This window comes from Exophiala oligosperma, assembly GCF_000835515.1.
Source record: "Exophiala oligosperma strain CBS 72588 unplaced genomic scaffold supercont1.12, whole genome shotgun sequence".
Lineage (NCBI taxonomy): Eukaryota > Fungi > Ascomycota > Eurotiomycetes > Chaetothyriales > Herpotrichiellaceae > Exophiala > Exophiala oligosperma.
In genome coordinates this window covers 462,662-490,513 of record NW_015622829.1, presented here as the reverse complement: position 1 = coordinate 490,513, position 27,852 = coordinate 462,662, and the positions used below count along the sequence as shown (strand labels likewise).

The 27,852-nt window shown below is 51.7% G+C and overlaps 10 protein-coding genes across 12 annotated transcripts; 5 read left to right on the top strand and 5 right to left on the bottom strand.

Moving 5' to 3' along the window:
• Positions 1 to 2,440: 2,440 nt before the first annotated feature.
• Positions 2,441 to 4,494, bottom strand: PV06_10328 (uncharacterized protein; the record flags this gene model as incomplete). The annotated part of the gene is made up of 4 exons (XM_016411870.1): positions 2,441 to 2,909; positions 2,971 to 3,586; positions 3,680 to 4,052; positions 4,116 to 4,494. 4 exons carry the CDS (start codon positions 4,492 to 4,494, stop codon positions 2,613 to 2,615), a joined length of 1,665 nt encoding a protein of 554 aa, XP_016257911.1. The 3' UTR covers positions 2,441 to 2,612.
• Positions 4,495 to 4,893: 399 nt separating this feature from the next.
• On the top strand, positions 4,894 to 6,579 carry PV06_10327. Of its 2 annotated transcripts, XM_016411868.1 has the most exons (3): positions 4,894 to 5,584; positions 5,651 to 5,735; positions 5,916 to 6,579. In XM_016411868.1, the coding sequence occupies exons 1-3, from the start codon at positions 5,512 to 5,514 to the stop codon at positions 6,472 to 6,474; spliced, it is 717 nt and encodes a 238-aa protein (XP_016257909.1). In that variant the 5' UTR covers positions 4,894 to 5,511; the 3' UTR covers positions 6,475 to 6,579. The 2 variants fall into 2 exon arrangements, with proteins under 2 accessions (XP_016257909.1, XP_016257910.1); XM_016411869.1 differs by having other exon boundaries at positions 5,651 to 6,579.
• Positions 6,580 to 6,934: 355 nt separating this feature from the next.
• PV06_10326 (uncharacterized protein) lies at positions 6,935 to 8,398 on the top strand (the record flags this gene model as incomplete). The annotated part of the gene is made up of 3 exons (XM_016411867.1): positions 6,935 to 7,081; positions 7,138 to 7,374; positions 7,463 to 8,398. The coding sequence occupies 3 exons, from the start codon at positions 6,935 to 6,937 to the stop codon at positions 8,396 to 8,398; spliced, it is 1,320 nt and encodes a 439-aa protein (XP_016257908.1).
• A 2,809-nt stretch (positions 8,399 to 11,207) lies between these two features.
• On the bottom strand, positions 11,208 to 13,108 carry PV06_10325 (uncharacterized protein). The gene is made up of 2 exons (XM_016411866.1): positions 11,462 to 13,108; positions 11,208 to 11,406 (listed from the first exon to the last, which is right to left on the bottom strand). Exons 1-2 carry the CDS (start codon positions 12,877 to 12,879, stop codon positions 11,250 to 11,252), a joined length of 1,575 nt encoding a protein of 524 aa, XP_016257907.1. The 5' UTR covers positions 12,880 to 13,108; the 3' UTR covers positions 11,208 to 11,249.
• A 1,146-nt stretch (positions 13,109 to 14,254) lies between these two features.
• PV06_10324 (uncharacterized protein) lies at positions 14,255 to 15,538 on the top strand (the record flags this gene model as incomplete). Its single annotated transcript, XM_016411865.1, has 4 exons — positions 14,255 to 14,280; positions 14,340 to 14,353; positions 14,444 to 14,483; positions 14,615 to 15,538. The coding sequence occupies 4 exons, from the start codon at positions 14,255 to 14,257 to the stop codon at positions 15,222 to 15,224; spliced, it is 690 nt and encodes a 229-aa protein (XP_016257906.1). The 3' UTR covers positions 15,225 to 15,538.
• Positions 15,247 to 17,567, bottom strand: PV06_10323 (uncharacterized protein; the record flags this gene model as incomplete). Its single annotated transcript, XM_016411864.1, has 3 exons — positions 15,247 to 15,259; positions 15,352 to 15,915; positions 15,970 to 17,567. 3 exons carry the CDS (start codon positions 17,565 to 17,567, stop codon positions 15,247 to 15,249), a joined length of 2,175 nt encoding a protein of 724 aa, XP_016257905.1.
• A 1,614-nt stretch (positions 17,568 to 19,181) lies between these two features.
• Positions 19,182 to 21,103, top strand: PV06_10322 (uncharacterized protein; the record flags this gene model as incomplete). Its single annotated transcript, XM_016411863.1, has 6 exons — positions 19,182 to 19,193; positions 19,244 to 19,424; positions 19,481 to 19,717; positions 19,771 to 19,935; positions 19,994 to 20,363; positions 20,440 to 21,103. 6 exons carry the CDS (start codon positions 19,182 to 19,184, stop codon positions 21,101 to 21,103), a joined length of 1,629 nt encoding a protein of 542 aa, XP_016257904.1.
• A 99-nt stretch (positions 21,104 to 21,202) lies between these two features.
• PV06_10321 lies at positions 21,203 to 23,235 on the bottom strand. Of its 2 annotated transcripts, XM_016411861.1 has the most exons (6): positions 22,863 to 23,235; positions 22,322 to 22,797; positions 22,030 to 22,258; positions 21,901 to 21,965; positions 21,665 to 21,840; positions 21,203 to 21,579 (listed from the first exon to the last, which is right to left on the bottom strand). In XM_016411861.1, exons 1-6 carry the CDS (start codon positions 23,121 to 23,123, stop codon positions 21,242 to 21,244), a joined length of 1,545 nt encoding a protein of 514 aa, XP_016257902.1. In that variant the 5' UTR covers positions 23,124 to 23,235; the 3' UTR covers positions 21,203 to 21,241. The 2 variants fall into 2 exon arrangements, with proteins under 2 accessions (XP_016257902.1, XP_016257903.1); XM_016411862.1 differs by having other exon boundaries at positions 21,203 to 21,840.
• A 1,346-nt stretch (positions 23,236 to 24,581) lies between these two features.
• Positions 24,582 to 25,714, top strand: PV06_10320 (uncharacterized protein). The gene is made up of 2 exons (XM_016411860.1): positions 24,582 to 24,858; positions 24,933 to 25,714. The coding sequence occupies exons 1-2, from the start codon at positions 24,597 to 24,599 to the stop codon at positions 25,490 to 25,492; spliced, it is 822 nt and encodes a 273-aa protein (XP_016257901.1). The 5' UTR covers positions 24,582 to 24,596; the 3' UTR covers positions 25,493 to 25,714.
• Positions 25,713 to 27,632, bottom strand: PV06_10319 (uncharacterized protein). Its single transcript, XM_016411859.1, has one exon. The coding sequence runs from the start codon at positions 27,559 to 27,561 to the stop codon at positions 25,738 to 25,740; it is 1,824 nt and encodes a 607-aa protein (XP_016257900.1). The 5' UTR covers positions 27,562 to 27,632; the 3' UTR covers positions 25,713 to 25,737.
• Positions 27,633 to 27,852: the final 220 nt, after the last annotated feature.

The following is a 27,852-nucleotide window of genomic DNA, read 5'->3' as shown; positions in this document are numbered from 1 at the left end:
CATCTTCTTCCCTATCCTCTCATTTTGGTACTTCCTCTGTCTCTTCCAGTATTCTTGTAGTAGCCTGGAAACTCTCACTCTGTGTTAGTGAGCATACTCCAGCTCTGACTTCAGTCAAGATCTGCCCTCAAGATGTCGACACTTCCAGTCGATGGAAAGGAAGTCTTGGATATTGGGGACCAGGAAATATCAAGCCCTCCGTCTCCCCGTCCGCAACAGTCAGCCGAACCACCTTTGCACCGGAGCCGGTATTCTATCTATCGCACGACTCTCTTTCAAATTCTCGTTGTGGGGACATGCGCATTCTGCGCGCCAGGCATTTGGAGTGCCATGAATGGGCTGGGCGTGGGCGGCTCTCAGAGTCCTGACCTTGTCAACGCAGCCAACGCTCTTCTATATGCCTTCATGACAGTGACTTGTTTTGCAGGACCCTGGCTGACCAACTTGATTGGGTTCCGTTGGACGCTCGCTGTCGGAGCCCTGGGCTATCCACTTTACGCGGCCGGATTATACGTCAACAACCGTACAGGTGCAACTTGGTTCGTGTACTTTGGCGCTGTGGCCTGTGGGATCAGTGCAGGCTTCTTCTGGAGCGTTGAAGGTGCCATTGCCACAGGGTACCCAGAGCAACATAAACGAGGTCGATACATCGCCACTTGGTTCACTTTCCGTAACTTTGGCAATATCATAGGGGGAGCGGTTTCTCTCGGGATAAATCACAAGATGAACCAGCGTGGCAAGGTCGGTTATCAGACATATCTTGCCTTCATCGCCATTCAGTGCCTAGGGTTTTTCTTTGGACTTCTGCTGTCGAACCCAGAGAAGGTCAGGAGAGATGATGGCACTCGCATCTATGCACCCAGGGGAATTGCCTGGAGAACCGAACTCAAGCAGATGTGGCGTTTGATCAGGAGCAAGCCAATCCTTCTGCTGACACCACTCTTCTGGTATTTTGGGTGGATTCAAGCGTATCCCGGGACATATCTCGCGACATACTTCACGGTGCGGTCTCGAGCGCTAGGCAGCTTCATGTCTGCTGTCGTGGGGACGTTAGCAACATGGCTCACTGGCTCACTTGTAGATCTCCCATGGAGCAAAAGTCGGCAGACACGCGCCATTGTTACATACACCTTGATCGCTCTGCTCAACAGCGCGACATGGATTTGGGCGGTCATTATCCAAAATGAATACCGTCACACGGAGCCAGTGCTTGATTGGGGTGACCAGAAGACCTTTGGCCGTGGTTTCGGTCTGTATCTGTTCGAGCGCATCAGCCTTGGGATGGTAGAGAACTATATTTACTGGTGCATCAGTAACCTGTCAGATTCCCCAGGTGACCAGATTCGGTACAGCTCTCTGCTTCGCGGAATAGAGACTGCTGGCGTGGCAGTAGGGTTCGGGGTGCAGGCTGTTCCCACCGCATTGATTGCCACTGCTAGTATCAATTTTGGGCTTTGGTTCTTCGCCCTGCCATTTAGTTACTACGCCACGTTGCAGGTTATACGTAAATTCAACAAGTCGGAGCAACAAGAAGGGACGGCTGTGGCAGAGGATCAAGAAGTCGTTCGTAAGTAGTCTCTGGCCCAGTATGATGAAAAGAGACCATGGTTCGGAGTTCCGGGGTGAATTGCTGTTTGGGGATTCAGATGATTCAGTTCGATGTACAGACAAGAATAAGCCAGACTATAGCGATAGAACGTTCAGACATATTTCATAGAAGACAATGGTAGATCATGCAAGCAGAGGACTGATGCATCGGATCGTAGTCAGGAGGAAGACATTGAACATCACAAGGAAAGGGGGAAGCGAGATTATGAGTAAGCAGGAGACTACCGTCGGTATAAAGATATTCCGTACCGCAAGGGATCATTCCCAACGCCTGCGATGTTTCGATTGACCATTCTTCCTTCGATGATGCTGTATCTTTATGTTTCCAACTTCCCTTCGATCTGTCATTCTAGATCGAAACAACTGTATGTCGACGATCATAGTTCTCACGTCGTAAACTCTCGACCCCTGGAACCTGCGACGGCACTATTCGCGCGATTCACTTGCTATTACTACCAACGCAATGCTCAATTTATGGCGACCACCGCTCTGCGCACCTGAATTCTTCTCTCCTGTCCGCAGCATTGCCTCCTCTAGTTCGGGCTTGAAGCAATCCCGGCGCACTCGTTGATGACACGACTCCCCTGCTTCTTTACGTGGACCGTGGGAACAACGACCAGATTACAAATCTCTCTCTACAATAACGGTGGAACAAGAGCCGGAAGGAGATATTTCAAAAATACCCGATCTTGGGTCCTCCGTTGCGCGCACGTGTGCGACTCCACGGAGTCAAACCCAGGTCAAATCTGAAGAGGAAGAACTTTGCATCTGCGGTCAATGTTTGCACAAGGTAGGTCGGCGTATGATAGCAGTTCAACCACTTCAGGACCGTCTCAAGTAGCCAGTCAATCTAGCTCCCAAATGCCAGCATCTTTTCAGACATGCCAAACCCGCATCACTTCATATCAGGTCAATGCAGTTGTTGGCATGTACTAGTTGGTGCAAGACGTCCTGGAACCTAAAGCAATGAGGAGCGGGATATAAGTTTCATCCTGTCGCATTGATTATCCAACTTTCCCTTCATTCTCCTTGCGCCACTGGGCACCTTTCGCCCTCATCCACCAAATGACCAAAGTCCCCGTGCTAACAAGGATTGCCAACCCTGTGAACATCCATCCTGTCCCTTCGGCGTGGATCAACGGATCCCCCAGAATAGTGCCAATGCACGAGAAGATATTGCGGAGGAAGTTGGCCACTGCGACGCCATTACTAGGCTTGCGAGGGATGAACTCGGTCAGCATCGTAACAGCCAGGCCGAAGATGAGCATTGCAGAAAGGCCAAAGATCAAAGATGCCAGTAACTGTAGGAATCGATCGTCAGATTTGGTCTTTCAACAGGAAGAAGACAACAAGACATCGTACCGGTACTACCCAGAAAACCCCCTGGTCGACGCTCCAGCCATACCAAAGCAATGCTACAGGAAAGGCAATGGCAGCTATCCAAGCATTCTCCATCATACGATCTTCAGGTCGCAAGACCAACTTGCCGCTTTCGTCATACCTCTTCTTTCTCTTTGCTTGTCTCGCCATAACATAATCGGCCCATCTTCCAGCAAACAGGGCCGATACCATAAACCCAACGCCAGCTGGGATATATGTCAGACCAACCTGGGACACCGAGAAATTGTAAGGAGACTTGGCAAAGGCTTCTTGCATAGAAATATTGACAATGTACAACGTGCCGAATGCGAGGGAAGCCCAGTAGGCGGTAAAGAGGATTGGAAGGTGGCGAAGCAGCATGACCATCTTCAGTGGGTCGAACAGTACCTGGCGAGACAGGCGAAGGAATCGTTTCGTTCGGAAGCGGGTTCGTGAGACGATTGGTATCGTGTCTCGCTCCGAAGCAACCTCAGCTTGAGGATCGTCGTGCATCTTGACTGTTTCGGGCAGTGCAAAGGTAAGGAACACGAGACTAATTCCACCATAGATGACGAGGAACCACTGCGTGCTCCTCCAGCCCCAACGCGCAGCCAGGAGCCTGGATTTATCAACGTCAGCATTTAATACCTCCAATGTCAACAGGCATAAGCAGATGACCATAGGAGAGCTCTTCAACCATCTCATGACTTACCCTCCAATTATAGGAGCCAGGAGCGGGCCACATAGGGGCCCTAGATAGAAACGACCCATGGCCTTGCCTCTTTCGAAAGGTTCCCAGATGTCGGCCAAGGTACCAGCCCCGACTGCCTGAACCGATGCACCAGCACCACCAGAGAGCATACGCATCGCAACAAATACGCCAATCGACTTGGCTGTGGCCGAAAGTATGGCGAAGAGGACAAAAAAGAACAATGAAACCAGATAGGTTGTCCGGCGTCCGGCTGTTTCGCTCAAGGTCGACCACCAGAGTGGGCAAAACGAAATGCTGAGCATGTACAGAGCGACGGAGAGGTTGGTCACCGTGGGACTGGCATGGAGGTCCCGAGCTGTCTCTGCCAGGGCAGCTAGCAAAGAAAGTCAGCAACTGAGTCAAGAATGGTGTCTGGATTCCTCCGATGTGTGCTCACGATAAATGATGGCGCTCCCAAGCGAGGTGGCAGCCGCAGCAAAAGCCACCACGAACGTGATGAACCATTTTCTGCTCTTTGAATAGAGATATGGGTTTCGGACTTCGGCAAGAACCGTTACAGTGGCGAAGAGACCTCTTCTGGACCCCCGAGGAACTATGAGGGACTGCGCGTCTGTCTCTGAGCCAGACTCCACGTCGATATGAGGAATGTTCGTGGCCTGGGGCGGTATGGTGGAAGGTGTATCCTGCACATCCGTCCTTGTTTGCTTCTCCAGCACCGCAGGTAATGGTGATATCCGGCATTTCTCGTCATCGCTGCCACTGGCATCTTTTCTGGGCTGGGAAGAAGGCCCGTCGTGGACTTCTCGTCCTTTCATCACGGGGAGGCGATCCCAGAAAGGCGTATTTGTAAACTGATTTGACTATGTAGTTGTCAAGTCGCACGATTTGAAGCCGTCTATGCTCCATCAACAATTGGATAAAGGATGAAAGGCCCTTAGAAGAGAGATCTTGGATGAAAGCTTGAGACACCGCCGGCACGGAGCCGAAGCTCAGATTGAAGTCTTTTCCAATGCAGATGCCCTCAGGTTCTGACTCATACAACGAAATCGAACGCCGATGGAAGCGTGGACACACTACTCGATAATTCTCTCACTTTTTGTCCATAGCACCGACGAGGAGTTCAGCGGCATCGGAGAGATCACACGAGCAATTACCAGATCCGTCCTGCGTCTGAAAGCAAAACTATGTCGCATCCCATCCCATAGCGGGGTCACGAGAAAGTCGGCATGCGTGCCGGTGTTCAGCGATCATCGCCAATCGCTTTCATTGTTGATCAAGATGACCAACGGTGATCCGCCTCGAGATTTTTCATGGACTCACAGACTCTGCAGCTTGCCAGACTATCCAATAGCAGAACTTTTCGCTTAGGTTTCCATGTATGTGTGGGAAGAGCATCGTTTCTCACGCCTCGAAGGGTCCTCTTGAAGATATCAGCAAGCCTTGAAGTTTTGTTCCTCGTATAGGAGTGTTCTTGACCGCTTCAAGAGATTACAACATCTAATGGACTTCCTCACTAGGTTATAGGATTTCTATCGAGTCAAAGAAGCGAAACAACGAGACATTTCAAGATCAGTGGTGTCGAATTCTATCATCGCTCTTCGTGCCGGACGTGGGTCAGTCTTGGCATGAGCATCAACACCCATACACAAGCTCGACTCTACGATGATCGAAGCTCTTACGTAGTTCCTAAAGTTGGAGAAGCCGACATCGTCGAGTTGCTCCGTTTGAGCCATCTTGGGAGTACTCTCATGGTGATATAGGGAAAGAAAGGGCTCTTGAACTGGGGACAGGGCCAACCTGAGCATCTGACCATTACCATTCAACGAACCGACATGTCAGACACAATTATTCTATATGACCTGCCCTCCAGACAAGGTAAGAGCTGGAGCTATAATGCATTGAAAGGTAAGATTTCCACCGGTGAAATGTTCTCTCCTCCACTCCACACACCATGTTGACGCCGACGCATAGCACGACTGGTCCTCAACTACAAGAAGATTCCGTATGAGACGGAGTGGACCGAGTATCCTGACTTGAGGGTCAAGCTGGGGAGAACGTAAGACATCCTCTATCGACCGGTTGGGTTCACCATACCTGGTGCTTGTCGACTCTTGGAGGGTTGTGAACATTGAACATTCTGACTCGATATGTTCTCACCATCACTCCCTCGCCTTGCTGGAAAGTACTCACTATCATTTATCATTTTGACTGACTTGCTGTTCTGCGTTTCTTCCAGCGGGCTTGCCCCGAACGAAGCAGGACCTGCCTACACCTCTCCGGCCGTCCGACTCCCCGATGGTTCATACCTGCAGGGTTCGCGAGCAGTTGCTGAAAAGCTGGAGCACCTCTACCCGCAGCCGTCACTCAATTTCGACCTACCGGACCAAGCACACATCGAGGAACTGGTGGTCAAGTTCACCAACACCATCCGACCTATATTTACTCCTCTCGTGCCGAAAGTCCTCCTCAACCCGCCCAGTCAGGCATATTTTATCGAGGCGCGCGAGAAGCGATTGGGCATGAAGCTGGACGAGTTCGCCAAGGGAGCAAGGGAGTGTGTTGGGACAGTCGCTCCTGTAATCAAGGAACTGGGTCAGGCGTACGAGAAGAACGGCGGCCCGTTTCTCCACAATCAGACACCGTGTTATGTCGATTTGATCTTTCTCGGTCTGTTGAGGATGCTGGATAACTTGGGCGAGATATCCCAGTTTTACGAGCTCGAGGGAGGGGATAAATTGAAGACGTTGTACAAGGCGGGCAAATCAAATGGCTGGTTCGATAGAGATTCTTACTGAAATCATGCAGACCTTATTTTTCCATGTCGCGGCAATGACATTATGATTACTTTTGCGCGCAAGCCCGCTGAGAACAAGTTTGGGATTTTGAGCATTGCCTGTGGCCCCCGCGTCTTTTCCCTCCAGCAAGTAGTGGATTAATTGCGATTGAGAGGAGTGAGATTATTAATGTTGTCCTGCCACGGTCCGGGATTTGAATTAGTAAGAAAGATCTTGGGGCCCAGTGTGAATCAATATTGTACTGTAGTTGGCCTCGGCCGAAGCGGACCAAGTCCAAAGAGGTAAACGAGAAAGAATGATGGATGGATCCACTGTTCAAACCCCCAGATGAAAACTCCGGATCAATCATTATATTCTCCATTCCAACCATCAACCTCGTTTACCATTCTCGACGAAAGACCTTGAGACTATCCCACTACCATTCACGCCATCCATTCGAGCCGATGATAGCGTACTAGACATGGCAAATAATCAGGGAGGTCGATTTCAAGTCTTGTCATTCCCTGGAGATCGATCTTCCAGCGGCCGCGTCCAGAATTACAAGCGTCGAAAACTGCATCACAAGTCGCAAAAGGGATGCTTGACATGCAAGAGACGCCGAATCAAGGTAAGTGGACGACTCGAGTGGCGATTGCAGGGTCATTACTTGCTGATCATGAGGAGTGCGATGAACAAACGCCGACATGTCAGAACTGTGTCAAGCACGGCGCGAAATGTACATACACCCTGCTAGTGTCGCCTCAAGCAGACCGGGATCTCCGCAAAAAGGTTCCCTTGAATTGGTTCCCTAATCTTGATTCGAACTTGTTCAACTATTTCATCGAGTCGGTCGTGAAGACCATGATGCCACTGTCCAGCTGGGGAATGGCCGCCCAGAATGTCGTCTACATCGCTGTAGAGGTAGGTCTAGTCTCCCACTGAATGACAAACGAGACATAAGAAGCTTGTTCAAGGTCCAGGTCAGGCTGACCGCATAAACACACAACAGGAGCCACTTGCCATGCACTCTGTCCTTGCGGCGTCGGGGTGTCATTACAGGTATCATTTAAAATCACCGCGAGACCGATGCCTGAGTGAAACATATCATTCAATGCAAGCCTGCTCCGGCTTAAGGCGGTGCCTAGAAATGCAGCAGGTAGACAAAGTCGACGCCGCCATCACGACCTCGATGTTTCTGGGATCCATCTCCTTTGCCGATCTGGAAGACGATTTCCAAGTACCCTTGAAAGATCGCCGGAAGCCCTTCTCCTGGCTCGGCAGCCAACTTGGTCTCGGCTCGATCTTGACATTGTTCAAATCTAAATCCAACGTGCAGGACAGCATGTGGATCAACACCTTGGAACCAACAGCGGAAACTGTTCTGCACCTACTAGACGACGGGCTACCGGGCACCGCGGCCACCGACGGTCTCCCAGATGAGTTCGCTACCATTTTCGGGGTTTGTGAAACTTCTGGCCCCTTGACCAACTCCCACCACAAGGTTCTTCGCAGACTGTGCCGCCTCTTACCTATTGTTCCCGAAAATGAAGTGGCCCTCCTACAGTACATGCAGTTCGTGGAGGTCATTTCTTCACAATTTCTTCATCTCCTCAACTCTCTCGATACGCGAGCCCTCTTGCTTGTATCGTACTGGCTTGCCCTCCTGTGCGCCGAGGACTGCTGGTGGACACGTCGACGCGCTCAGAATGACTGCTGGGCGATCTGTGAACACATTGAACAAACTGGGGACAAATCTCTATGGAGGTATATGGATTTCCCGGCCGCGGCCTGTGGCTACCCTTACACCGGTGACGCGCCAGCCGGGCAGCGGTTGGTCGAGTGGTTCCGAGGTGATCAACTTCAGAGTTCAGATTTATATCCTGCCAGCACCAGTAGCAACGACCCTGGTAAAGATTTGGCAAGCAATCTTCTTGCAGCCAAATAAGATTACATACGTTGGGCAGTCGGACTGTATATACTATATCCTGTGAAAACATACCTGCTTCATAAGCATTTATCAGCCACTATCAAGCTTCTAGTCATATTATATCCGCGGATCTGAATGCTCCCGTATTCCAGTCGTCTCGCTCACAATACCGTTGTCATGAACAGTAACAATGACACTGGTTCAAGACGCCGAGATCCTTTCCGCATGGTATGACCCTTTCCCAAAGGGGCAAACGAGATCATTGTGGGTCCTCTTCCTTCGCCTTCCACCTTGAGATCAAGAGAAGTGGGGGGAGCCTGCACTTCAACTCGAACATGATCACTGCTTTGACGAGCAATGCCGCATCAGACCATTGTTCTCGGAGTTAGTGTCGTGTCTGCTTCCCTTAAACGCATGTCGATTTGTAATGGCTCTTTGGCGTAGATCCCGGACCATGTGAACTAGTCAGCGGCGACGAGGAAACATATATAGTGGGCGTGTACCTCACCAAGACAAACCTTTAAGTCAAGACACACTTCACAACAAAAGCACTCACTTCTTCCATTACACAAACACAATGTCTACCTATCTTGTCACTGGAGCCACAGGCATCCAGGGTGGTGCAGTGGTTTCCGAACTGCTCGCCGCCGGAGCGAAAGTCCACGCCGTGGTTCGGGACCCGACCTCTCCGAAAGCCGTCGCCCTCAAGGACAAAGGCGTCGTTTTGTTCCAAGGCACGCATGAAGAGCCGGACGCGGCATTCCGAGCTGCGGCGGCGGGATGTGCCGGCATGTTTCTCAACCTGACCATCTTTGAACCTGGGGCGGCGAGGGCGCAAGCGGATGCCGTCATAAAGGCATCCAAGGCCGGGGCTGGGGCCAACGACCTCACCAGCATCGTTCTCTCGTCGACCTACAGGACGATGGAGATGAGTTCGCAAGTCGCCACGGCCGCAGCGGTCCATCCATTCCTGGGCGCCTACTACACCTCCAAGGCCGAGGTGGAGGCGGCCGTCCGAGAGAGCGGTGTCAAAAGCTACACGATCCTCCGTCCACCGGTGTTGGACCACGACTACTTGCTGCCGACTTCGAACCACTCGCATACATTTCCCCGGCTCCCCAAGTCGGCGACGCTCGTGACCTCGTTGAACGACGACAGGACCATGCCTTACCTGGACGGGTACGACGTGGGTAGGTACACGGCGGCCGCGCTCCTGAACCCGAACAAGTTCGGCGGCCACGAAATCGACATCGCCAGTGAAAACCTGTCAGCCCAGGAGGTGCGTGACATCCTGGCCCGCGTGAGCGGGATCGATGTCAAACTCCACAAGCGCACGCCGGCCGAAAAGGAAGAAACCAAAAACACCGAGTTTTTCCAGACCTTTGAAGAACTGGCGAACCGCATCCCGCGTCAGATCGACGTCCAAGGGTTGAAACAAAACTATGGAGTCAAAATGACGACGTTGGAGGAGTATTTCGAGATGAACAAGGAGACACTCCTGAACTCGCTTCCTCCTCGATCGGCCAAATTTCTTCAGTAGGGCGCATTCTTGATGTAAGCAGCAACAAGGCGGTCTTCAAAAAGCTCAAGAAGGGCAGTCAGAGAGTGGTGTAACAGGTAGATTATCAAGAAATCGGGTCCCTTCACATGCATAGGGAATTCAGCGACCCACCTTCTACCCCCCCCCCCCCCATGGGGTTTACTGAGCACTAAAAGTACTACTTGAAGAAATACTTTGTGATAGACCTTTTCTCCCTCGACAAACCCAATCCCCGTGAACTTGTTCGGCTAATTGAACGCTTACAACTCGGGGGTCTAGACTGGTGCAGACTACCGGCCTGACGTCTTCCTTTTTATTCAAAGGCTCGGTAAACTCCTTTCGTAGATCAACCAATCCAAACGTCCATGGGCCAAGTCTTCAAAAGCGGGGTGAAGCGAGGTCTCTCGGACACATTGAGGGAGCGCCTATACCTCAGCCATCTGACAACCATGAGCAGAGTAGACGTCTACCTACCCAACCTATTCAGCCTCGAGGCAAATTCCGTCCGTCTGTCCCTTGATGCAGACTCGTCATGGCCGCCGAGAAGAAGATCGATTATGACGCCCCTGCGACGAAAGTGATGAGCCCATCTCGCCTCGCCCACGTCGTCTTGCGGACCAACAAGTTCCGTGCCATGGTGGAATTCTACACGGCGTTCCTGGGGGCCGAGGTGGTCCACGCCAACGACTTCCTGGCATTCATCACCTACGACGACGAACATCATCGCATCGCCCTCGTGGCCATGCCAGACACCCAAGATAGGAATGTGAATTCTTGTGGACTCGAACACATTGCATTCACCTTCGACTCTCTGTCCGATCTTCTGCTGTCGTACCGACAGCGCAAACGACAAAGGGGCGGTAGCAACATCGAACCAGTGTGGTGTGTGAACCATGGGCCGACGACATCCATCTACTACAAAGACCCCGACGGAAACATGCTCGAAACCCAGGTCGACAACTTTGACACGTCCGAAGCCGCGACCGAGTTCATGGAGTCCAAGGAGTTCGCGGAAAACCCGATCGGCGTCGACTTTGACCCCGAGGACTATATACGGCGATTATCTTCTGGAGGGACGACCGAGTCTGAATTGAAGAAACGTGTCGAGATTGGCCCGAGAGGAATACCCCAGCTTTGACATGCCCATGACATGAGACAACGGACCTATATTGGATCTACATTGAGGGCCAGCCAAACATGATGTAGGGTCTCTTCGGGTCGTTCGTTATTGGTTATCAAGGATGTGAAATAACTTGGTCAATAGGAAAGGACATGATTGATAGGACATAAAGATATTGTATCAGAATACATTATTGGTATCCACAGCATCTAAAAAATAACTAGTAAACTCATGACAACACCGGCGACTGCAGCCCATGTGGACACAAGAGTACTTGACGCCGAATTCTGTTTGCCCGATGATGAGGAGCCTGTCTTTGAAGCACCGAGCTCGCTGGTTACGCTACCAAGGGCGAAAGTTGGAGAACTATTTGCACAAGTTAGCCGAGATGCCATCGATCCAAACAAGATGTGGGACTTACCCTATAGGCACACGTGAAGTGGCAGTCGCTGAAGCTGCGGCAGTGGTCTTCGCTCCCGGCTGCTCAGCGCCACCGGCACTCGGCGTCGGTACATCTGTGAATGTGTTTGTCGAAGTCGCTCCGGGGATACCCGTTCCGCTGGAGAAGGCGACGATCTTCTCGGGTTCGGTCGAGTTGAGACGAGCCTGCGCAATGGCCATCATGTTGTTCTCGAGATCGTAGACAAAATACCCCGAACGCATGAACGAGTCGCCCAAGATGTAACCGAGTTCCTCGGTTTCCTCCAGTATGAAAACAGGGCAGGCCGGGGTGCCATCTTCGTAAAACGTCGTGTCGGGTTGCCCGGGGCCAAGTAGTTCCGACAGTTGTACGTCGATCGAGGGGCCACCTGGACCTCCAAAACTATATGTAATGTAGATGTTCGCGTCCCCATACACGCAAGGGACGGCCGGCACACCAAAGTAAGGGTCGTTGCTGGCCCCGAGCCCCGCGAGGATTGCATTGTAGACCGACTTCGGGAGCGTCTGGGAGACGGTGCCACTGTCGATGAGCGCGGACACGGCAAAGTCATCGTCTGTCAGTTTATGTGTCCCATTCGCGTCAGTCAGAGAGATTCCGGTCAAAGCAATCTCAAAGCGCGTGTAGTCCGAGAAATTGTCTGGCGTGGGAAGGATGGGGAGAGCCACGAGTTCGCCGGTGTACTTGCTAGAGTCCACGCCTCCAAACAGCACCGCACCCTCGCCACTTTGAAAGTCGTTCAGGTACAGGCTGTAGGCTTCTCGGTCGATGGCGCCGGCCTTTACCAGCGCTCCGGGAAGGGTCGGTGGCGCCTTGTCTGCCTCGAATATGCCAGTCATCACACCCGACTGTAAGCTGGAGTACCCGACTCCGACAAGACCATGGCCGTCATTCTGGACAACGGGACCATCGACAGTGATCATGGCCAGGCCGAGCTGCATGACACCAGCCTCGATTGTGTCGTTGCCGATGACCACAACATCGGTGAAGTAGTCGCCGCCGTCGGCGGTCCCATCTCCGTACGCTACTTCCCATTGCCACGGGATGGTGATTTCAGCCGTGGTCGATTTGTTGACATTGAACGCACCGCCTGGACAACTGGTGCGGTGGTGCCTGACGCAAGCGGTTGCATTCGCCGCAGGGACCCAAAGGTCACTGCTGCCCGTGTCGAGTTGGAGCTTGAACTTTTGAGGCGGTGTCCCAATGGTGAGATCCAACCAGTAAGCTGACCCTTGTATAGCCAGAGTGACGTCTTCTTCGAGTGTATCAGCCTGTCTGCGCGCCAACATACTCTTGCTTTGCTGCATCGGGTCCCTATGCAGATTCATCTTGACAAACCCGTCAGCGGCCAGCCCCATGGTCGCCAGACCGAGAACAGCCACCAGAGAGGATTTCATCATGACTGTGATGTAACGATGAGAAATTCAAGATGATCGAGTATTGTCAGAACAGATTATAAAACAACAATGGAGGATTCAAGAGCTCTTGGGCAGACTCAATGTCGGGTTCTCATTTCGAAAAGACGCAAACGTTCAAAAGTATGAAAAACTCCCCTGAAGTCTAGTCCGAACTTTGTGTATAGGTCGAGATAATTGCGGCAGTGAGATATTATGCTCTCTACTTATAGTAAATAGAAACGTTTGCAGGGGCGACAAGGATTCTTAGCTCAACAATCCTTCGAGTCCTTTGGCAACTTTCGCCCAAAGTAAACAAAGATTTAGCGAGGCGAAACTCAATCTGAGGGCTAAAAGAATGATGTGCACACCGCTTGTACTGTAAGAGTCAGTGGCGCTCATGGACACAGATTCGGAGCTGACAAACAAATATATCGATGGTGGCTGTACTTGGCTAATAGTTTAGGGGCAACCAGACGAGTCTCCCAGGGGTCTCGACGGGGGTCCATTGCGATCTCTCGCCCCGCTTGGACCCTATCAGGATCTGTGCCCAACCCCGGTTGCTGTGTCAGCCGAGTTTCGGTGCAGGTGGCACATGTTAGAGTCCAGCACGAGCCTCTTGCGGCTGAGTATGCGGCCGCTTACTGAAGGATCTGGAGAAGGATTCATCCTTTGATCCTACAGATCAACTCCCCTCTTCAAAGGCATGGAGAAATTCCTAGACTGCCGTCCGAAGAATCAAATTGTTGGGTATCTCACTTTACAGATGGTCAGGCCCGCACAGCCTCACAAAATAAAAGAGGCTTTCCCACGAGTGGCTGAGTCTAGCATTCAGCAGCACCCAAGCTGGAGACTGTAAACTCGGGGTGAAGAAGCTGACGACGATTTGACTTATCTGCAGCACTCGGCGCAATCTAGAGTGATGATTTCTCTCCTTCCGGGGTCACTCGAAGCATGTATCTTCGGCGAATTTTCCCAAGGTATAGCCCCAAAGACATAATATGCTTGTATGTACGGAGTACTTGTAGAGAGGTTGAAGCTCGTCGCTTAAAAATTGGTCCGACGGATTTCGGCCAAACTTTGGGCCGATGAGACTGAACGTGTTTGCTTGGCATGAAGCAGGTCGATATTTGAAGAATCTACAGACAGAATGTAGAAGCCATTGATTGTCTTCGTCACATCATCCTTTGCAGACTTTTGTCAATACTTCCTGGCCATTTCGACATTCGCAAAGCAGGTGGGCCTCCCAGTGCTCCTGCCATGAAGTTGGTCGAAAAGAGCGTCGTTGCTTCATGGATGTGACTATGACTTGAGAATATGGTACAGCCCAGATCCAGTGAATCCGGACCCAGCTCAGTCCCAAGAAGTACTTCCGCATGTTATGCTTGTCGCGCGAGGAAGCAGAAGGTTGGTGAACCCAGCAAGAACCGCCGCAGTGGTTCCTCTCCATACTGACGCCTCCACAGTGTGACGGACAAAGGTTCGTCAAACAGTACCTTGACAGCGATGGCTGCCATCATTAGTCGTAACACGCTATGCTGGTGATGGCTGACAATGATCTGTGGTCCAGACCTACCTGCAGCAGATGTCGAAGTCTTTCGCAAACATGTGTATGGCCGAGGAAACAAAAGAGGTCCGTCGTCCCAGATGCATCCGGTGCTGTTGTACCCAGAGCTGTTTACGTGTCTCGGTATCCTGCGTTGAGTAGCCACTTGTTTGGGCTCTGACAAGTCATCGACAGAGGTCCTGCCAAGGGCTACATTGAAGCACTCGAAACCCGTCTGAAGGAGACAGAGCGCTTGCTGTGGCGAATGCTCTCGACCTCCAACGCCAATCTCGAAAAATTGTCAGAGGCATTCACCGCAGAACTCGATCACCGAATTCCAGCAAGCCTTACGATCAGCACCCTAAGTACGACAGAGGAGAAAAAGTCTGCCATCTCCTACTGGGAACAATTTCCTCTGCAAACTCCGGAAGACGTGATCTTGTGGAAGCAAGATTTGGATTCGCTTTCTGGGGTCGCAGCCACAGGCTCGAGTACTGTGGTAGATAGCGCTTCATTTGAGCGGCTAGAGGTAGCATCCCCGAGTGATCCGAGTCCGTTTGGGGACAGCTTTAGCGGCGACCCGTCACCGATCCAAGACGCACGCCATGAAGCCGCAGAAACCATCCCAGGCCGTGATGGTATGCCGTTGGCTCCAGAAAACCGGTCGGTCGGTCGGTCTGCCACTTCACAGGCTCCAGAAACTGTAGGAGACATATTGCGTCGCTCCTCATCGAGGCCACATCGAAACAGCACAGCCGCAAAATTTGGCTTGTCTCAAGAATTTGAGGATACATTTCTGTGGTAATTGCAACCTACTTTGGACTCCCTCAAGCCAGTGCGCTTTTCAGATCGGAGGGCATGTTCACGGCATTTCATAGTCCCCTCTCTGCTGGTGCCTTTGACTGCTCGAGGCACCCAGGTCGTTTACGTACCCGGTCCCATTAGCCATTGCCTCCCAACCAATGTTGCCAAATGCACCTGGATTGACATATAAGTCATCCAGTATTGGCAAGCGAAATAGCTCCGGATTTTCGAAGTTTGCGAGCGTGGGGGTTCCAGCAGTGAATTGAGGTGCCATGTACTCTAAATTTGTAAGAGAGACTCCGTCGTCAAATACAGGCCATCCTCCCAAATCTGGATTGAAGTCGTGCGTTTGGTCAGCTCTCTGGGTTGAAGGAGCATTCGCATCGCCTTGACGGCCGCCCGAAGGATACTCGAGGTCGTCTCCTTGGAAATCTGCTCTTTTCCGTTTACGGGAATGTGCAGCTGCGTCGGAAGGACTATTTTCATCAACAACGGACATGTTGTCCTTCGTGGTGGTCGGAGGTTTAGCAAAGAATTTTGCTGTTAGGCCGCCCTGGGATCGGCCCAGAACACCGTCGGTATACTGCTGTTTCAGAGTTGCCAGCATGCTTCTTAATGCCTCTGCGCAATGTCTTGCATTGTTCCACCTTCTGTCCATGGCCGCAATCTGCTCAATGCAATCTTCAATCTCCCTATGTGAAGTCATTAGCTGCGGTGGGATGACGAGCCATGTGTGATTATCTCACCTTTGTGCCTTGTTGAACGGGTAGAGTCTCAACGTGCACGCAAACGACAGCACCAGCCCAGCCATCCAGCTTACAGATAGCATCCCAGGCCAAGACACTGACAGATTCCGTTCAGCTTGATGGCGCAGGGTGGTAATTATCTGGCGGCTAGCCGTGACACAGGTTTGTAGGCTCGACCTGAATTCTAAAGTCCTGGGGGAGAGCGACAGAAAAGGGCGATTGATAAGGAGCAGCAATTGGTTGTAGAGGGTGATGAAAAAGAAGGTGAATGTTGAAGAAAGCTCCATCTTTCCTCCTGTATATTCGTCCTGTAAGCTGGCAGGCAACCCGTTCCACCAGGAATGCACTTCGGACTGTAGTTCCACCATGTCTTCGCTTTGAATCTTGCGGTTTTGAAGTGATTTGTGGAATAGTTCCAATGCCTGTCCGGTCAATCGACAGTAAAGAACGTAACTAGCCAAAATCTCCGAACTAGTATTTCGTTCTTCGTCACCAGCGTGCTCTCGTGGCCCATGAAATCTAGCTGGTTCGGCGGTTCTAGTAGTTGCCCTTGCTGAAGAGGTGACATCTGTTGCGTTGGCCGGTCCGGCCGACTGTTCTCTGGGAAGGTGAGCCAAAACTTCGTTCTCCTCAGCATGGCCTCCCGAAGGCATTTTTTGTTGATTTGACTTGACAGGTTGGTGCAGTTCTGCTGTGCCAGGAATACAGACATCGAGATCCGAATCTTGAAATCCTAGCGGGTGACCCAGGGCTTGACTGAGATACCTGTCCAGTACATAAGCACTCCAGAAAACTCGTTTTCGCAAATCACATTCCTGGGGGTCGAGCTGTGGATAGCGATACGGGCAACGATGCAGGCCGGCATGATACATAATCCTAGCCAGTGTTCCACCTACGGTTGATGCAGTTCGGAGGGCCATGGTGGAGACAAGGTATAGCTGCGCAGCGAGCAAAGCTTGAATTGTTTGAATGTCGTGATTGTTGGCGACATAGCCCAGGAGAGAAAGTAGTTTGCTCGAGGACTCGATCCGAGACTCGGACGGTAGATACTGACCCCGGTTATCAAGGTCAGCTATGTTGAAAACGCATTGGCATATGATGGCTTTGCACAAACGAGCTCTCAGGCTGTCTTTGGTGGAAGAACGTGGCTCGTCGATTTCGTATAAGGCCGAAATCGATTCAAGGAGTGTTGGACCGTGAAGGAATGGGAACAAAGGGTGCCAGTTGCGCAGATACAGCATCAGTAGCTCTTTGGCGGTTTGCTGGCTTGGGGCAACACCCAATCTGTGACCCTTGATACCATAGGATCTTGCTGGAGCTTCCGTATTCTCGCGTTCGAGGTGGATTTTCATGGCAACATTCTCATCCTCCGTCTGCAATGGAGTTTCGGGATCGACAAGACGGCTGTCCACCGATCCTGGATCATGATGCAATGTCTGAGATTCGGCATCGTTTGAGCTGGAGGCTGACTGGGCAAATGCACGAAAGACGGTGTTTACGAAAAACACGCCACTTGCACTACCGATAAATTCAGTCTTTTGCGGTGATGATGCTGTGAAAGACCCAATCTCGATTGGCGCAATAGATTTGGAAGGCATTGGGGCCAGATGAGAGACTTCATGCTGCGAGACAAAGATTTCTGTAAAGTGCTCGCATTACAAGGTGAGGTTTGAGAGGGCGTAAAGAACTCTTGTTTGATGTACTCAGCACGAATGCAATAGCTTCCAGGTTCAAAATGTTAGAAAAGGTAAGCGGCATTTTAAGCGGCCGGCCACTGACCTAAGCAGCCTGGCCACTGTCTCTGGGGAGCTTACGGGGCTGACTAGGCCCGAATTAACTATTTTCTAGGTGTCGTAGGCTTGATCACCCGCCATAGCTCACCCGATCCCACCGCTAAAACTGAGCAGACGTCCAGGCTCTCCAGGCTTAAAACTTAACTGATCAAACTACGTCGGATAATTTATTGGCCGTTCACTCCGTGCAGACAGCCATACAATAGCGCTGGTGTAATGATCTCATATCTGTATGAGCATGAATATGAGAAAGTACTCCGTCCAGATCGTACGACTTCTCGCAAACATCAACCTTGTTCTGGCCAAAGTTGACCGTGTCCTTGGTCCTTTTGACCTCTCCCATAATAGTGCTTCACCGTTTGTCAGTACAGTGGAGCATATGGAGGTAGGGCACTCTCCCCGCATTGCAACTTTCCGGGGAACTCGTTCTCGTTTTCGCTCTCGTAATCCGTACTGCAACCTCAGGTCTCCCACCCGCAAAGCACCAGGCCACTTCCAGTTTCTTTCCGGATGGCCGATGGAATTTGGCCTTGATCGGGCAAGATCTGTGCCCCAGCCTCGCCAGAGATCCATGATAAAGATATGCAGTCTGCGGTTTCAGTGCGGAGCATGATTGTCCGCACCGCTTCGGGTCTTATCACCTCGAACATCTCAGACTGTCTAGCGAGATCGTCACGCGCCCATCTGGAGTCAGTCAATGCATATGACCCTACTCACCTAGGAAGTGGCTTCTGACTAACAGAATAACCCCTTGGGGCTACAAGAAACTCCTTGAAGAGTACCAAGAAGTCCTACCTCCGAGATCCAGTTATGCTGTGAGTGCAGGACATGGAGCTGATGAAATATTGACAGTGTCTGCAGAGTATCATCCCGGTCCTATTCAATTGCAGGGTCATTTTCATCGGAATGTTTATATAGTCATTGGTCAAGCCTGATTCAGCGCACTGTTTGTACTACAGGTAGATGGGCATTGACCCGTAGGTACTTGCAAAATCCGCCCACAAATGGAGCCGCTGTGACGATCCGCTCCTCAGCCTCAAGACAAAAGGCCTTTCTTCGAATTGCAATCATGCGGCAGTCAGCAGTATCTCTGTTGGGGCTCTAGTATAGTGGCTTCGATCTCCCCACATACGCGCAGACCCTTGGAAATCTTTGCATGCCACCTGGCAATGTCTACCTACCCTTCTGGCCCGATCATAATCAGGCTACGCTTTACCTGAACAGTCCCGGAGAGCTGCCATCCGACCCAGATCAGGCGAATAACCGCTCTGATCCAAGGCGGATCTCAAAATGAGCTTTTGAACACAGAGCTCTTGGACAATATAACTCCAAGATTCCTTCCGACACCTGTTTTCCAAGTCCTTGTAGCACCATTTCACTCCGTTGCAGGCACTATTTCTACCGAACCAGACCAAAACGATGGATTTTGATGTACGTATGTCCCTCATGTGTCATGTGACCCGGCTGACTTTTGTTCCCAGGAGAAAGGCGATGCTCGCGAAGTCACGGACCCTCCAGCCGTGATCCAGGAAAAAGAGATCAATGTCGCCAACGTCGATTTCGCAACGGCACTTGCGGAGAACCCGCCTAACCCATGGGGTCGAGGCCACCTTGCCCTTTATGGGTGCTGCCTCATTGTTTATCTATGTTCCACCATGAACGGTGAGTCCTCGTCTCACATACGAAGTCTACGGTGACTTTTTCCCTGACATTGACAGGATACGATGGCTCGCTCATGGGCAGTATCAACTCGGTCCCGAAATACCTCTCTTACTACAACGTGTCGGAAAATGAACAAGCCGGGACTGGAATTGTATTTGCCATTTTCCAGGTCGGTCAAATGACAGGAGCATTCTTCGTTTGGTTGGCGGACTGGAAGGGCAGAAAACTCCCAATATTCCTAGGATGCCTAGGAGTCATTGTTGGCACAATTGTCACAGCAACAGCGAAGTCGAGTGAGTTCTCTCTTTCTCCCTCTCACTCCCCAAAAAATACTGACCACCATCAGTGTCCGTCTTCATCGGCGGCAGGTTCCTGCTCTCTTTCTTTTGTACATGGGCAACCACCGCTGCACCCATGTACGTGGTGGAGATCGCACCACCATTGTACCGCGGCACCGTGTCAGGTCTGTACAACACTCTATGGTACATGGGCTCGATTATTGCGACATTCGGTGGGCATCCTCGCCCCTCTGGGAATTGCAAGCCGGAAGCATACTGACATTGAATTAGCCGTGTACGGCACGCACATCCACTTTACCTCGAACCTCAGCTGGCGTTTACCCTTGTGGCTACAAATGCTTTGCCCTGGGATCGTCTGCATGACGGTCTGGCTCATTCCAGAATCGCCTCGGTTCCTCGTAGCCAACGATCGCGTGGACGAAGCGAGGCAGTTCATCATCAAGTACCATGCAAATGGAGACCCTTCCCACCCTATCATCAATTTCGAGCTCAATGAGATCCAGGCGAACCTGAGAGACGTGCCCTTGATATCGTGGAGCAACTTCTTCGATATACGTATCTTGGTCAAGTCTCGGTCACGGCGATACCGCAGCATGTTGAACTTTGCATGGAGTTGGTTTGGCCAATTTTCTGGCAACAAGTAAGAAATGCACTTTAACTCCCTTGCGCCTTGTGTCTTGCCCCCATGGATGCCCGACTGATAGATCACCTCGCAGTGTTATCTCGTACTACCTTCCTCTACTTCTCACCAACGTCGGTATCACCGACACCAACACGGTCCTCCTGCTCAACGCAATCTACGCGCTGACGGGATGGATCGCGGCGGCAACAGGTGCCCGGTTCCACGACATCATCGGTCGGCGAAAGATGATGCTCGGCTCGACCTTCGGCATGGTCATTTGTCTCGCCATCACAGCCGGCACGGCAGCGGGCTACGTCAACACCGGGTCCCAGGCGTCCTCCAAGGCCAGCATCGCCTTCATCTACATCTTTGGAGTCACCTTCGCCTTTGCCTACACGAGCATGCAGCCAATCTACCCGGCCGAGGTCATGTCGAACGAGATGAGAGCCAAGGGGATGTTTCTGTTCCAGATCACCGCCGGTCTAGCTTCCTTTGTAAACACCTTTGCTGCTCCGGTCGCTCTGAAGAATATCAGGTACTGGTTCTACGTCTTCTTTGTCTTCTGGGACTGCTTTGAGTTTTTGATCATCTACTTCTTCTTCGTGGAGACCAAGGGTAGGACTCTGGAAGAGCTGGACGAAGTCTTTGAGGCGACAAACCCGCGCAAAGCAAGTACAAAGCAGGTTCTTGTCCGACGGCGAGAAATTGTCGACCACAAGGGCGAACGCCATTTGTCGACAGTGGAAATGGGTCATTAGGGGGCGGCAGCACATGGTCATTCGTTGATAGGTTTCAAGGGTTGGAGGCCAGGCAACCATGAGAATTGCGAATGTACCTGAATTGTTTGTGAGAAAATACCGAATGTCATTTTTCTATTTAGCAAGGCAATGCCTGGCCTAACCATCCAGTAGCGGATTAGTCTCCGGATACAAACCTTCCTCGCTGTCTTCGGGGCCGCAAGGAGCAGCATGTATTTGCCAATACTTCCACATGTCATTCGAAGGCTTTCCCTTTTCAGACCTTCCTCCCTCTGGCAAGTTGTACTCGGGGTGGGTGACACATTCAGACAAGATGCCCTTTTTCACCCCAGACATTTGATACTGCAGAAACATTTCCGAGACTTTGACATACTGTCGTACACCCTCGTGGGCATCGATGCTCGACCCCGTCGCCCAGTTGAGAAGGAGAGGCTCGATCAAAGGAGCGTCCGTGACCGAAGGGTGGCTTGTGCCGACTGTGCAAAAAGTTAGCATAGTATTTACGAGTGGTGGTGGCACGGGGTAGAGGGAGGAGTCGGATGTAAAATCTCGTCCACGCACGTGAAGTCATAAACCATGCCGCTTTGCCCCTTTCCAAAACACCTAGAACCACATCCTTGACTACGTCAAAGTGTGCTCGGCCGTAGAATATCGAATGCCTGCTAGACCACGAGTTGGAGTGGATGACCAGTGTTGAGACATTGACGTCGTGATTCAAAGGTCCGCTTTGTTTGCCACTGCAAGATAGTCAGTATGCCAAGTACCCAATATCTCAAGATATGAAAGCTTCTGCCTACGGATCAAGGACGACGGCGCTCTGAAACGGAAGATGTTTCGAGGGTCCGTCTTTCAAGGTTTGCAACTACAGAAATGGGTGTCAGCACAGCGCAGACAGTTGCTTTTCGATTGAGATCATCTCAACTCACCGCCAATGTGGCTCCGAAAGAATGACCACCAATTGTGGCATTATTGATCGCCAGGCGATCTCGCCAGTGCTTGAGGTGCTGGCCCTCACCGCGAGAGTTTTGGCCAAAGACTTGATCTCCATGGCCGGCGTTGATGTGCTTCAGCACTCGCACGGTCTCCTCGACCTCGGCTTGACGGAAATCAAGCTGCGCTTGCTTGAAAGTATCGGCGTCGAGCCCGGCGTCATGGCTAAGCGAACACAATGTCAGCACATGTGTGTCGATGGAAAAGCTTAGCCAGAGTAAAACTCACTGCAGGTCGCGGTGGCTGAAGTGAAGCAAGGTTCTGTGACGACCTGCCGGATTCATGATCACCGTTCCTGGTCCACTGCCGTCTCGATGTTCGATCGCGGCCACGACATGTCCTCGACTGGCAAGCTCTCCACAGTATTGCGTATACTGGGTCCGCGAGCTAGCCATGCCATGAGAGAACACCAGCACAGGAAACCCGTCATCGACTTCGACTGAAGAAGTGCCCGCCGGAGTCTGAAGGACGGCAGGGCCATGGTGGAGCGGGACATCGACGTGTGCTGGGATCTTGACACTGCCGGCCAAGGCCCATAGACCAAACGTCATGATCGAGTTGGTGACGAAGTTACTGATCCTAGCAAAGCGAGCATATCCAGCTCCGACGATGCCCAGTGGCCGGGGAATCCAGAGATGGTGCGGCTTCGACGATCTCGCACCTTCTACCGACGGGTAGTAGAGGGTGAAAAGCACAGTTTCAACCTATAACATATTCAGCTTTCCTTCAAGAATACAGGACGATGGATCTTGAGTTTGCCCTGACTAACCTGGAAAGCAGGATGGTGTCCTTCCTTGAGCGTGGCATCGTTGATCCTCCTCGGGTCGCAAGGTGCTTCGAGATCGATGGTTCCAACTTGATATGGCCCAGTGTATGCGGGTAGATTGGACGAAAGCAAGGGTCGCGCGAATAGTAAATTATAGACAGCATAAGTGGCAATGCTGAAGGACAAAAGATACCTCCACGTCCAGCGAGGACGAAGAATTGGCGGGAGTCGCAAAACCATGCGATTCCATACCATGGAGCCCATGATTGATCGATGTCCGAGAACGCGGATACCCCGGACTATCGGTGGTCAATTGTTTCCAGATACAATGAACCTTCACTGAAAGCGTCACATTCCGTAACACTTTGCAGTCGTTAATCATATGGCGTTTGTAATCATCGTAAGTCGTTGACAGCCTTGGAACTGCTGACATCATCAAGAGTGAAGGACTGCTACGAGTACGAGTACGAATACGCAAATTATGTAACTTCTTACACAAGACAGAAGATTAGGTAGGTATCTACTTTCTCAAATCTTTATTGTACGGAGTACGGAGTACTCCTCTTCGACATATCTGTGATACGGAATGTATCTTCCTCAAAGGAATCTCTGATCAAACCTCCATGTTTGCGCCTAGGTGAGAAGATCGCTCGCGAAATTGGAACCACAAACTCCAAGTCTTGTATCCGTACTACGGCAGGGCGCCTTATAAAAGTCCCTCAATCTCAATTGATCACCAGGCTTTGTGTCCCCATCTTTTTACCTAGGGAGTCTGAGGACTAGGTTGAGGTTGGCTCTGCAAGGCCCCCCTGTGAAACTCCATGCCATGTCTTTTTTTTAGTGCCTTCCTCAGCCTTACAGGCCATCAGGGGCATGACAAGCCACGACAAGTCTAGCAGAGCCTCCCTTGCGACACTGGCAATCTAACCCAACTCATTGGGGCACAATTTTGAGACTATCACAGTGGCTAGGCTCGCACCTTCCCTGCTGAATTCTGTCTGGCGCCAGCTCCAGACGCCCACGAAGCACGAATGAGACTCCCCCTTCGACACCAAAATCGACCATAGAGGGCTGCCACTAACAAGGGTAAACATGGCGATGGCAGCCATGGGCTTTTCGAAGAACGCGACCGACCCCCATCGGGTCGCATTGCGGCAGTACGGACGACAGAGTACCCGTTACCGGAGTATTGACTTGTCACGTTTTCAGTGATTCCGGCTTTTTGATCTTGTCTGTTGCCCAATTCACCTTGGATGATCTGTGCCTACAATCTTTGTACACCTCTAGGAGTTGGTGATCTACCTCTTTTCTGTTGAAAGATACAGTCAGAACCGGGTGGCCGCCCAGACTGATATTCTTCCTGCCTCTCTTTGAGCCACCAACACAAATGTCCAAAATGTTGATCTCACTACTGTTATCCATACTCTCGCTGGGACTGCGCGTCCACGTCCAGGCCCTCGAAGTGACCAGCGGATCGACGTGCGCCGACATTTGCGAGGGCCCGACCTTGACGTACAGCGACGACCTGACATGCGACGATGATGGCTACTTCAACACAGCCAACGGTGACACCATGCACGACTGCCTCGTGTGCGAAAGCAAGAGTACGGCCACGGCGGGGAACAACAGTAATCCGCAGAACAACGACATCTATTGGTTTTTGTGTGAGTACATTTACATCTTTCGTGATTCCTCTGATGACTCGGGCCCGATCCGAGGACCCGGAGAGAATGCTTCATGCTGACGCTGAAGGTCCCAGTCAACATGAAATATACTCTCGAGTACTGCATGTTCCAGGGCAACGGTAGCACACCGAATCTGCCTCAATGTCAATCCGACTGCGCTGGACTTTACCCGGTGCTCGCGAGTTCGTGGTTCACTCCAACACCGGCAGAGCAATATGACTATTGCTCCATCAACAATACTGCTTTTCCAACCTACGTGGACGAATGCGCCTCTTGTTTGCAAGCACGTTCTGGTTCAGTGATTCTTGGCAATTGTAAGCCCAACACAAACACAAGCCCCCGAAGCGTCGCGAAAGCGTTGGACATTGACAAATTTGTGCTCCGTTAGACCTGAATGCGATGAAGGCCGGCTGTGACACCAAGCCCAACGCAACATTGGGCCAGACGATTTCTCTCCAACGAGACCTCTTCGACACGGCGGCGGGAACTCTACCTCCGACGATATCCGCGGGGATCGCATCGATATCGAGCTCACCCTCGTCCAGCGCCACGGGTGCATCTGGGAGCAGCGGCTCCGCGTCAGGGAACGGCGCGGACCCCACGAGCGGCGGCACCACACCAGCATCGCCGTCCCCGTCGAGCAGCTCCTCAACAGGCCTCAGTGGTGGTGCCGCCGCCGGCATTGGTGTCGGCTGTGGCTTGGCCGCGATAGCGTCGGTCGGGGCGCTGGGAGTGTTCGTCATCCGTCGACGCCGGTCCCGCCGTGCCATGGCGGCGTCATCCGATTTCGTTGACCCCAAACGATCGTACATGGCGAGCCCATATCATCAGCAGCAGCACATGCCGGATGGTCAGTATATTCAGCAGATCGGGGGTTCCGAGGTGCACGAGATCGACTCAGGCCAACAAGTGGAGACGGGCGCGACGTCCAGGACAGAGCTGGAATAGTTTCGTCCACTTTGTGAAAAGTGAGATGACCTTGGCGACTGACGACCATGTTTACACGTGTTCAGACAGTTCTTTTCAGCGTGTTGGGCGTTCTGTCCTGGTATGGGACCGGAATAAGACAATGGTTCGGATGGAAAGCAAGGGATGGTATATATTTGGAAGCGTTTTGCTTTTTGGGAAAAGAAAAAAGGCGATCCGGTCCCCAGTTATAGTATAAACGAGGACGTTGAATCAAATTCCATTATTCACAATTTGATACTCTTGATCACATTGGTCTTGATACCTGTGGCTTCACCACCATACCCTCCTCGGCCCTCGCCACCCTTGTATACCTGTCGGATGGAGCCGAGTTTCTTCATCTTCTCGTCAAACTTCTTCCTCTTCTTGACACGAGGATTGCGCACGTCCTTCTTTCGTTTAGGCGCAAGGCCCTTGTTCTTTTCGATGGCGTACGTGATCTTCCGCTTGCCATCCGCCCCGACCTGTTCTTCCTCATACACTTGGGCTCCCTGTCTAGCGGCCTCGGCGTACGCTTCTGCTCTAGCTTGCTTGTCGGCCTTCTTTGCTTTCTTGCTCGAAATCAACATGTCGTAATATTCGTTGGCATCGTCGTTCAATTCTCGGCCCATTCCGGTATCGTCATCTCCCGAGTCGAACACTTCTTCATCGCCATGAGCAGCCTCTCTTCCTCTCATCTCTGCCTCACGCATCAAACGGTCTTGTCTATCACGAAGACGCTCCTTGTGCGGTACATCGTCATCGCCGCCGGCGTTACGTGAAGCCGCGCCTCTCTTGTTGGCCTTTTGTGCGATTTGCGACGTGTAGAATCGCAGAGACTTCTTTCTCTTTGCCTTCTCTGCGGCCTCCTCCGCAGTCAAGGGCACTTCGTCCCCAAAATCGGACTCGTCATCCTCGGGCGTCTGCAGCGACGAGGCAAGGAGTTCCTTCAGGTCATCCCGCTTAGATTTCTTGGGTTTCTTAGTCTTCTTGGGTGATGGAGCTGGTTCGGGGAGGACATCTCCTGTCATTGTTGCTGATGTTGTCGTTTTCTTCGACTTCTTGCTCTTTTCGGGCTTCTTCGCTTCAATTTTATACTTAGATTGCTCAGGCAGCCTAACCTCAGGTGGCTGGACTGACACAACTTCCTCCTCGGCCGCGGGAACTTCAACAGACTTCAAGTCTTGCGCTTCCTGCCACAGATCCCGACAGCGCACAAGATTACTCATGATGGGATGTTCTCGCAGTTCACCAGGAGCTAGTGCCGTGCCGCTTTTCGAGGATGTGAGAACAGCCAAGTACATTGCAACGGCACCCAGATATGACGAAAGCGCCCAGAACCTCGTCAGAGATATATTGCGCTCAACAGTCTGTCCACTTGGTACACCAGATATCTCGATCTTCTTCTTCAGCTCACGGTATTCGTCTTGTAACGAGATGAAGTCTTGTGCCAAGGGTTCGAACTCGGGGTACCTATATTTCAGGATCTGCGTGCGTTCCTTGGCCGTCGCATTTGGAGGTATTTGAAGTTCCGGCAGCTTTTCGACCGCAGAACGCTTGCCTTGTGTCTTCTGGGTCTCAGTATCCATCCATGCGCTTTCGTCGAAGCCAAAGTCGGCCTCGGTCATGGACTTGAGTTGTTTCTGCTGCAGTCTGCGCGCTTCGGCTTCTTCTTCGAGGGCGTCGGCCTCGGTCTCGATCACATCGGCATTGTAATAGTCGGCCTTGGTCGTACCCCAGTTCTCTTCCAACTCTTCATCCTCGTATCCATCCCGTTGATCACCAGCATCAGCGTCGAAGTCTACATCACCATCATCATCGTCTTCCAGATCGTCCTCAACATCGGCGTGAGCGTCTTGGTAGACTTCTTCATCCGAGGACTGTAATTGTTCCTCCTGCTCTTCTAGTCTTCGTACTCTCTTTGCGGCTGGCGCTTCGTCGAGTAATACCTTGTCTCGTCCGGCGAAAAACTCGTCCTCGGAATCATCGAATCTTTCGTCGACATCGTATCGCTCTGTCCTGTCAGGAACAGCCTGCTGGCTTGCTCGTCCAGCCTTTCTCTTCTTGGCCATTGCTGGTTTCAGAGTACTGAGTAAGAAGTCAAGTACTGAGCCTGCGCATTACCATCCAAATACTTCGCGGATGCGCAGGCCAGAAACTTTTTTTTGGAGTCACGGGCTTGGCGTCATGTTAACGACTTGTGAGGGGCTTCAGTCACCAATAACCTCCGGCCTGGAGCGCACTAATCCTTTACTTAGGCTTCACTAACTTGGGGATACACTGGAGGGCTCGGTGCTAGATTCTCTGGCTCCGTAATTCTTTAACATGAGGGACAGTGTAGAGTACCTGCGGAGTCTTGATCA

Coding starts and splice junctions, on each gene's coding strand:
- PV06_10327 (XM_016411868.1), top strand. CDS start 5,512: ATGTCAGACACAATTATTCTATATGACCTGCCCTCCAGACAAGGTAAG. Junction 5,585..5,650: donor GAGCTATAATGCATTGAAAG/GTAAGATTTCCA, acceptor GCCGACGCATAG/CACGACTGGTCCTCAACTAC. Junction 5,736..5,915: donor AGGGTCAAGCTGGGGAGAAC/GTAAGACATCCT, acceptor CGTTTCTTCCAG/CGGGCTTGCCCCGAACGAAG.
- PV06_10325 (XM_016411866.1), bottom strand. CDS start 12,879: ATGATGAAATCCTCTCTGGTGGCTGTTCTCGGTCTGGCGACCATGGGG. Junction 11,407..11,461: donor ACTTCACGTGTGCCTATAGG/GTAAGTCCCACA, acceptor TTGTGCAAATAG/TTCTCCAACTTTCGCCCTTG.
- PV06_10321 (XM_016411861.1), bottom strand. CDS start 23,123: ATGGGCTCCATGGTATGGAATCGCATGGTTTTGCGACTCCCGCCAATT. Junction 22,259..22,321: donor TTCAGCCACCGCGACCTGCA/GTGAGTTTTACT, acceptor GTGTTCGCTTAG/CCATGACGCCGGGCTCGACG. Junction 21,966..22,029: donor CTTTCGGAGCCACATTGGCG/GTGAGTTGAGAT, acceptor CCATTTCTGTAG/TTGCAAACCTTGAAAGACGG.
- PV06_10320 (XM_016411860.1), top strand. CDS start 24,597: ATGCTGACGCTGAAGGTCCCAGTCAACATGAAATATACTCTCGAGTAC. Junction 24,859..24,932: donor TTCAGTGATTCTTGGCAATT/GTAAGCCCAACA, acceptor GTGCTCCGTTAG/ACCTGAATGCGATGAAGGCC.
- PV06_10319 (XM_016411859.1), bottom strand. CDS start 27,561: ATGGCCAAGAAGAGAAAGGCTGGACGAGCAAGCCAGCAGGCTGTTCCT.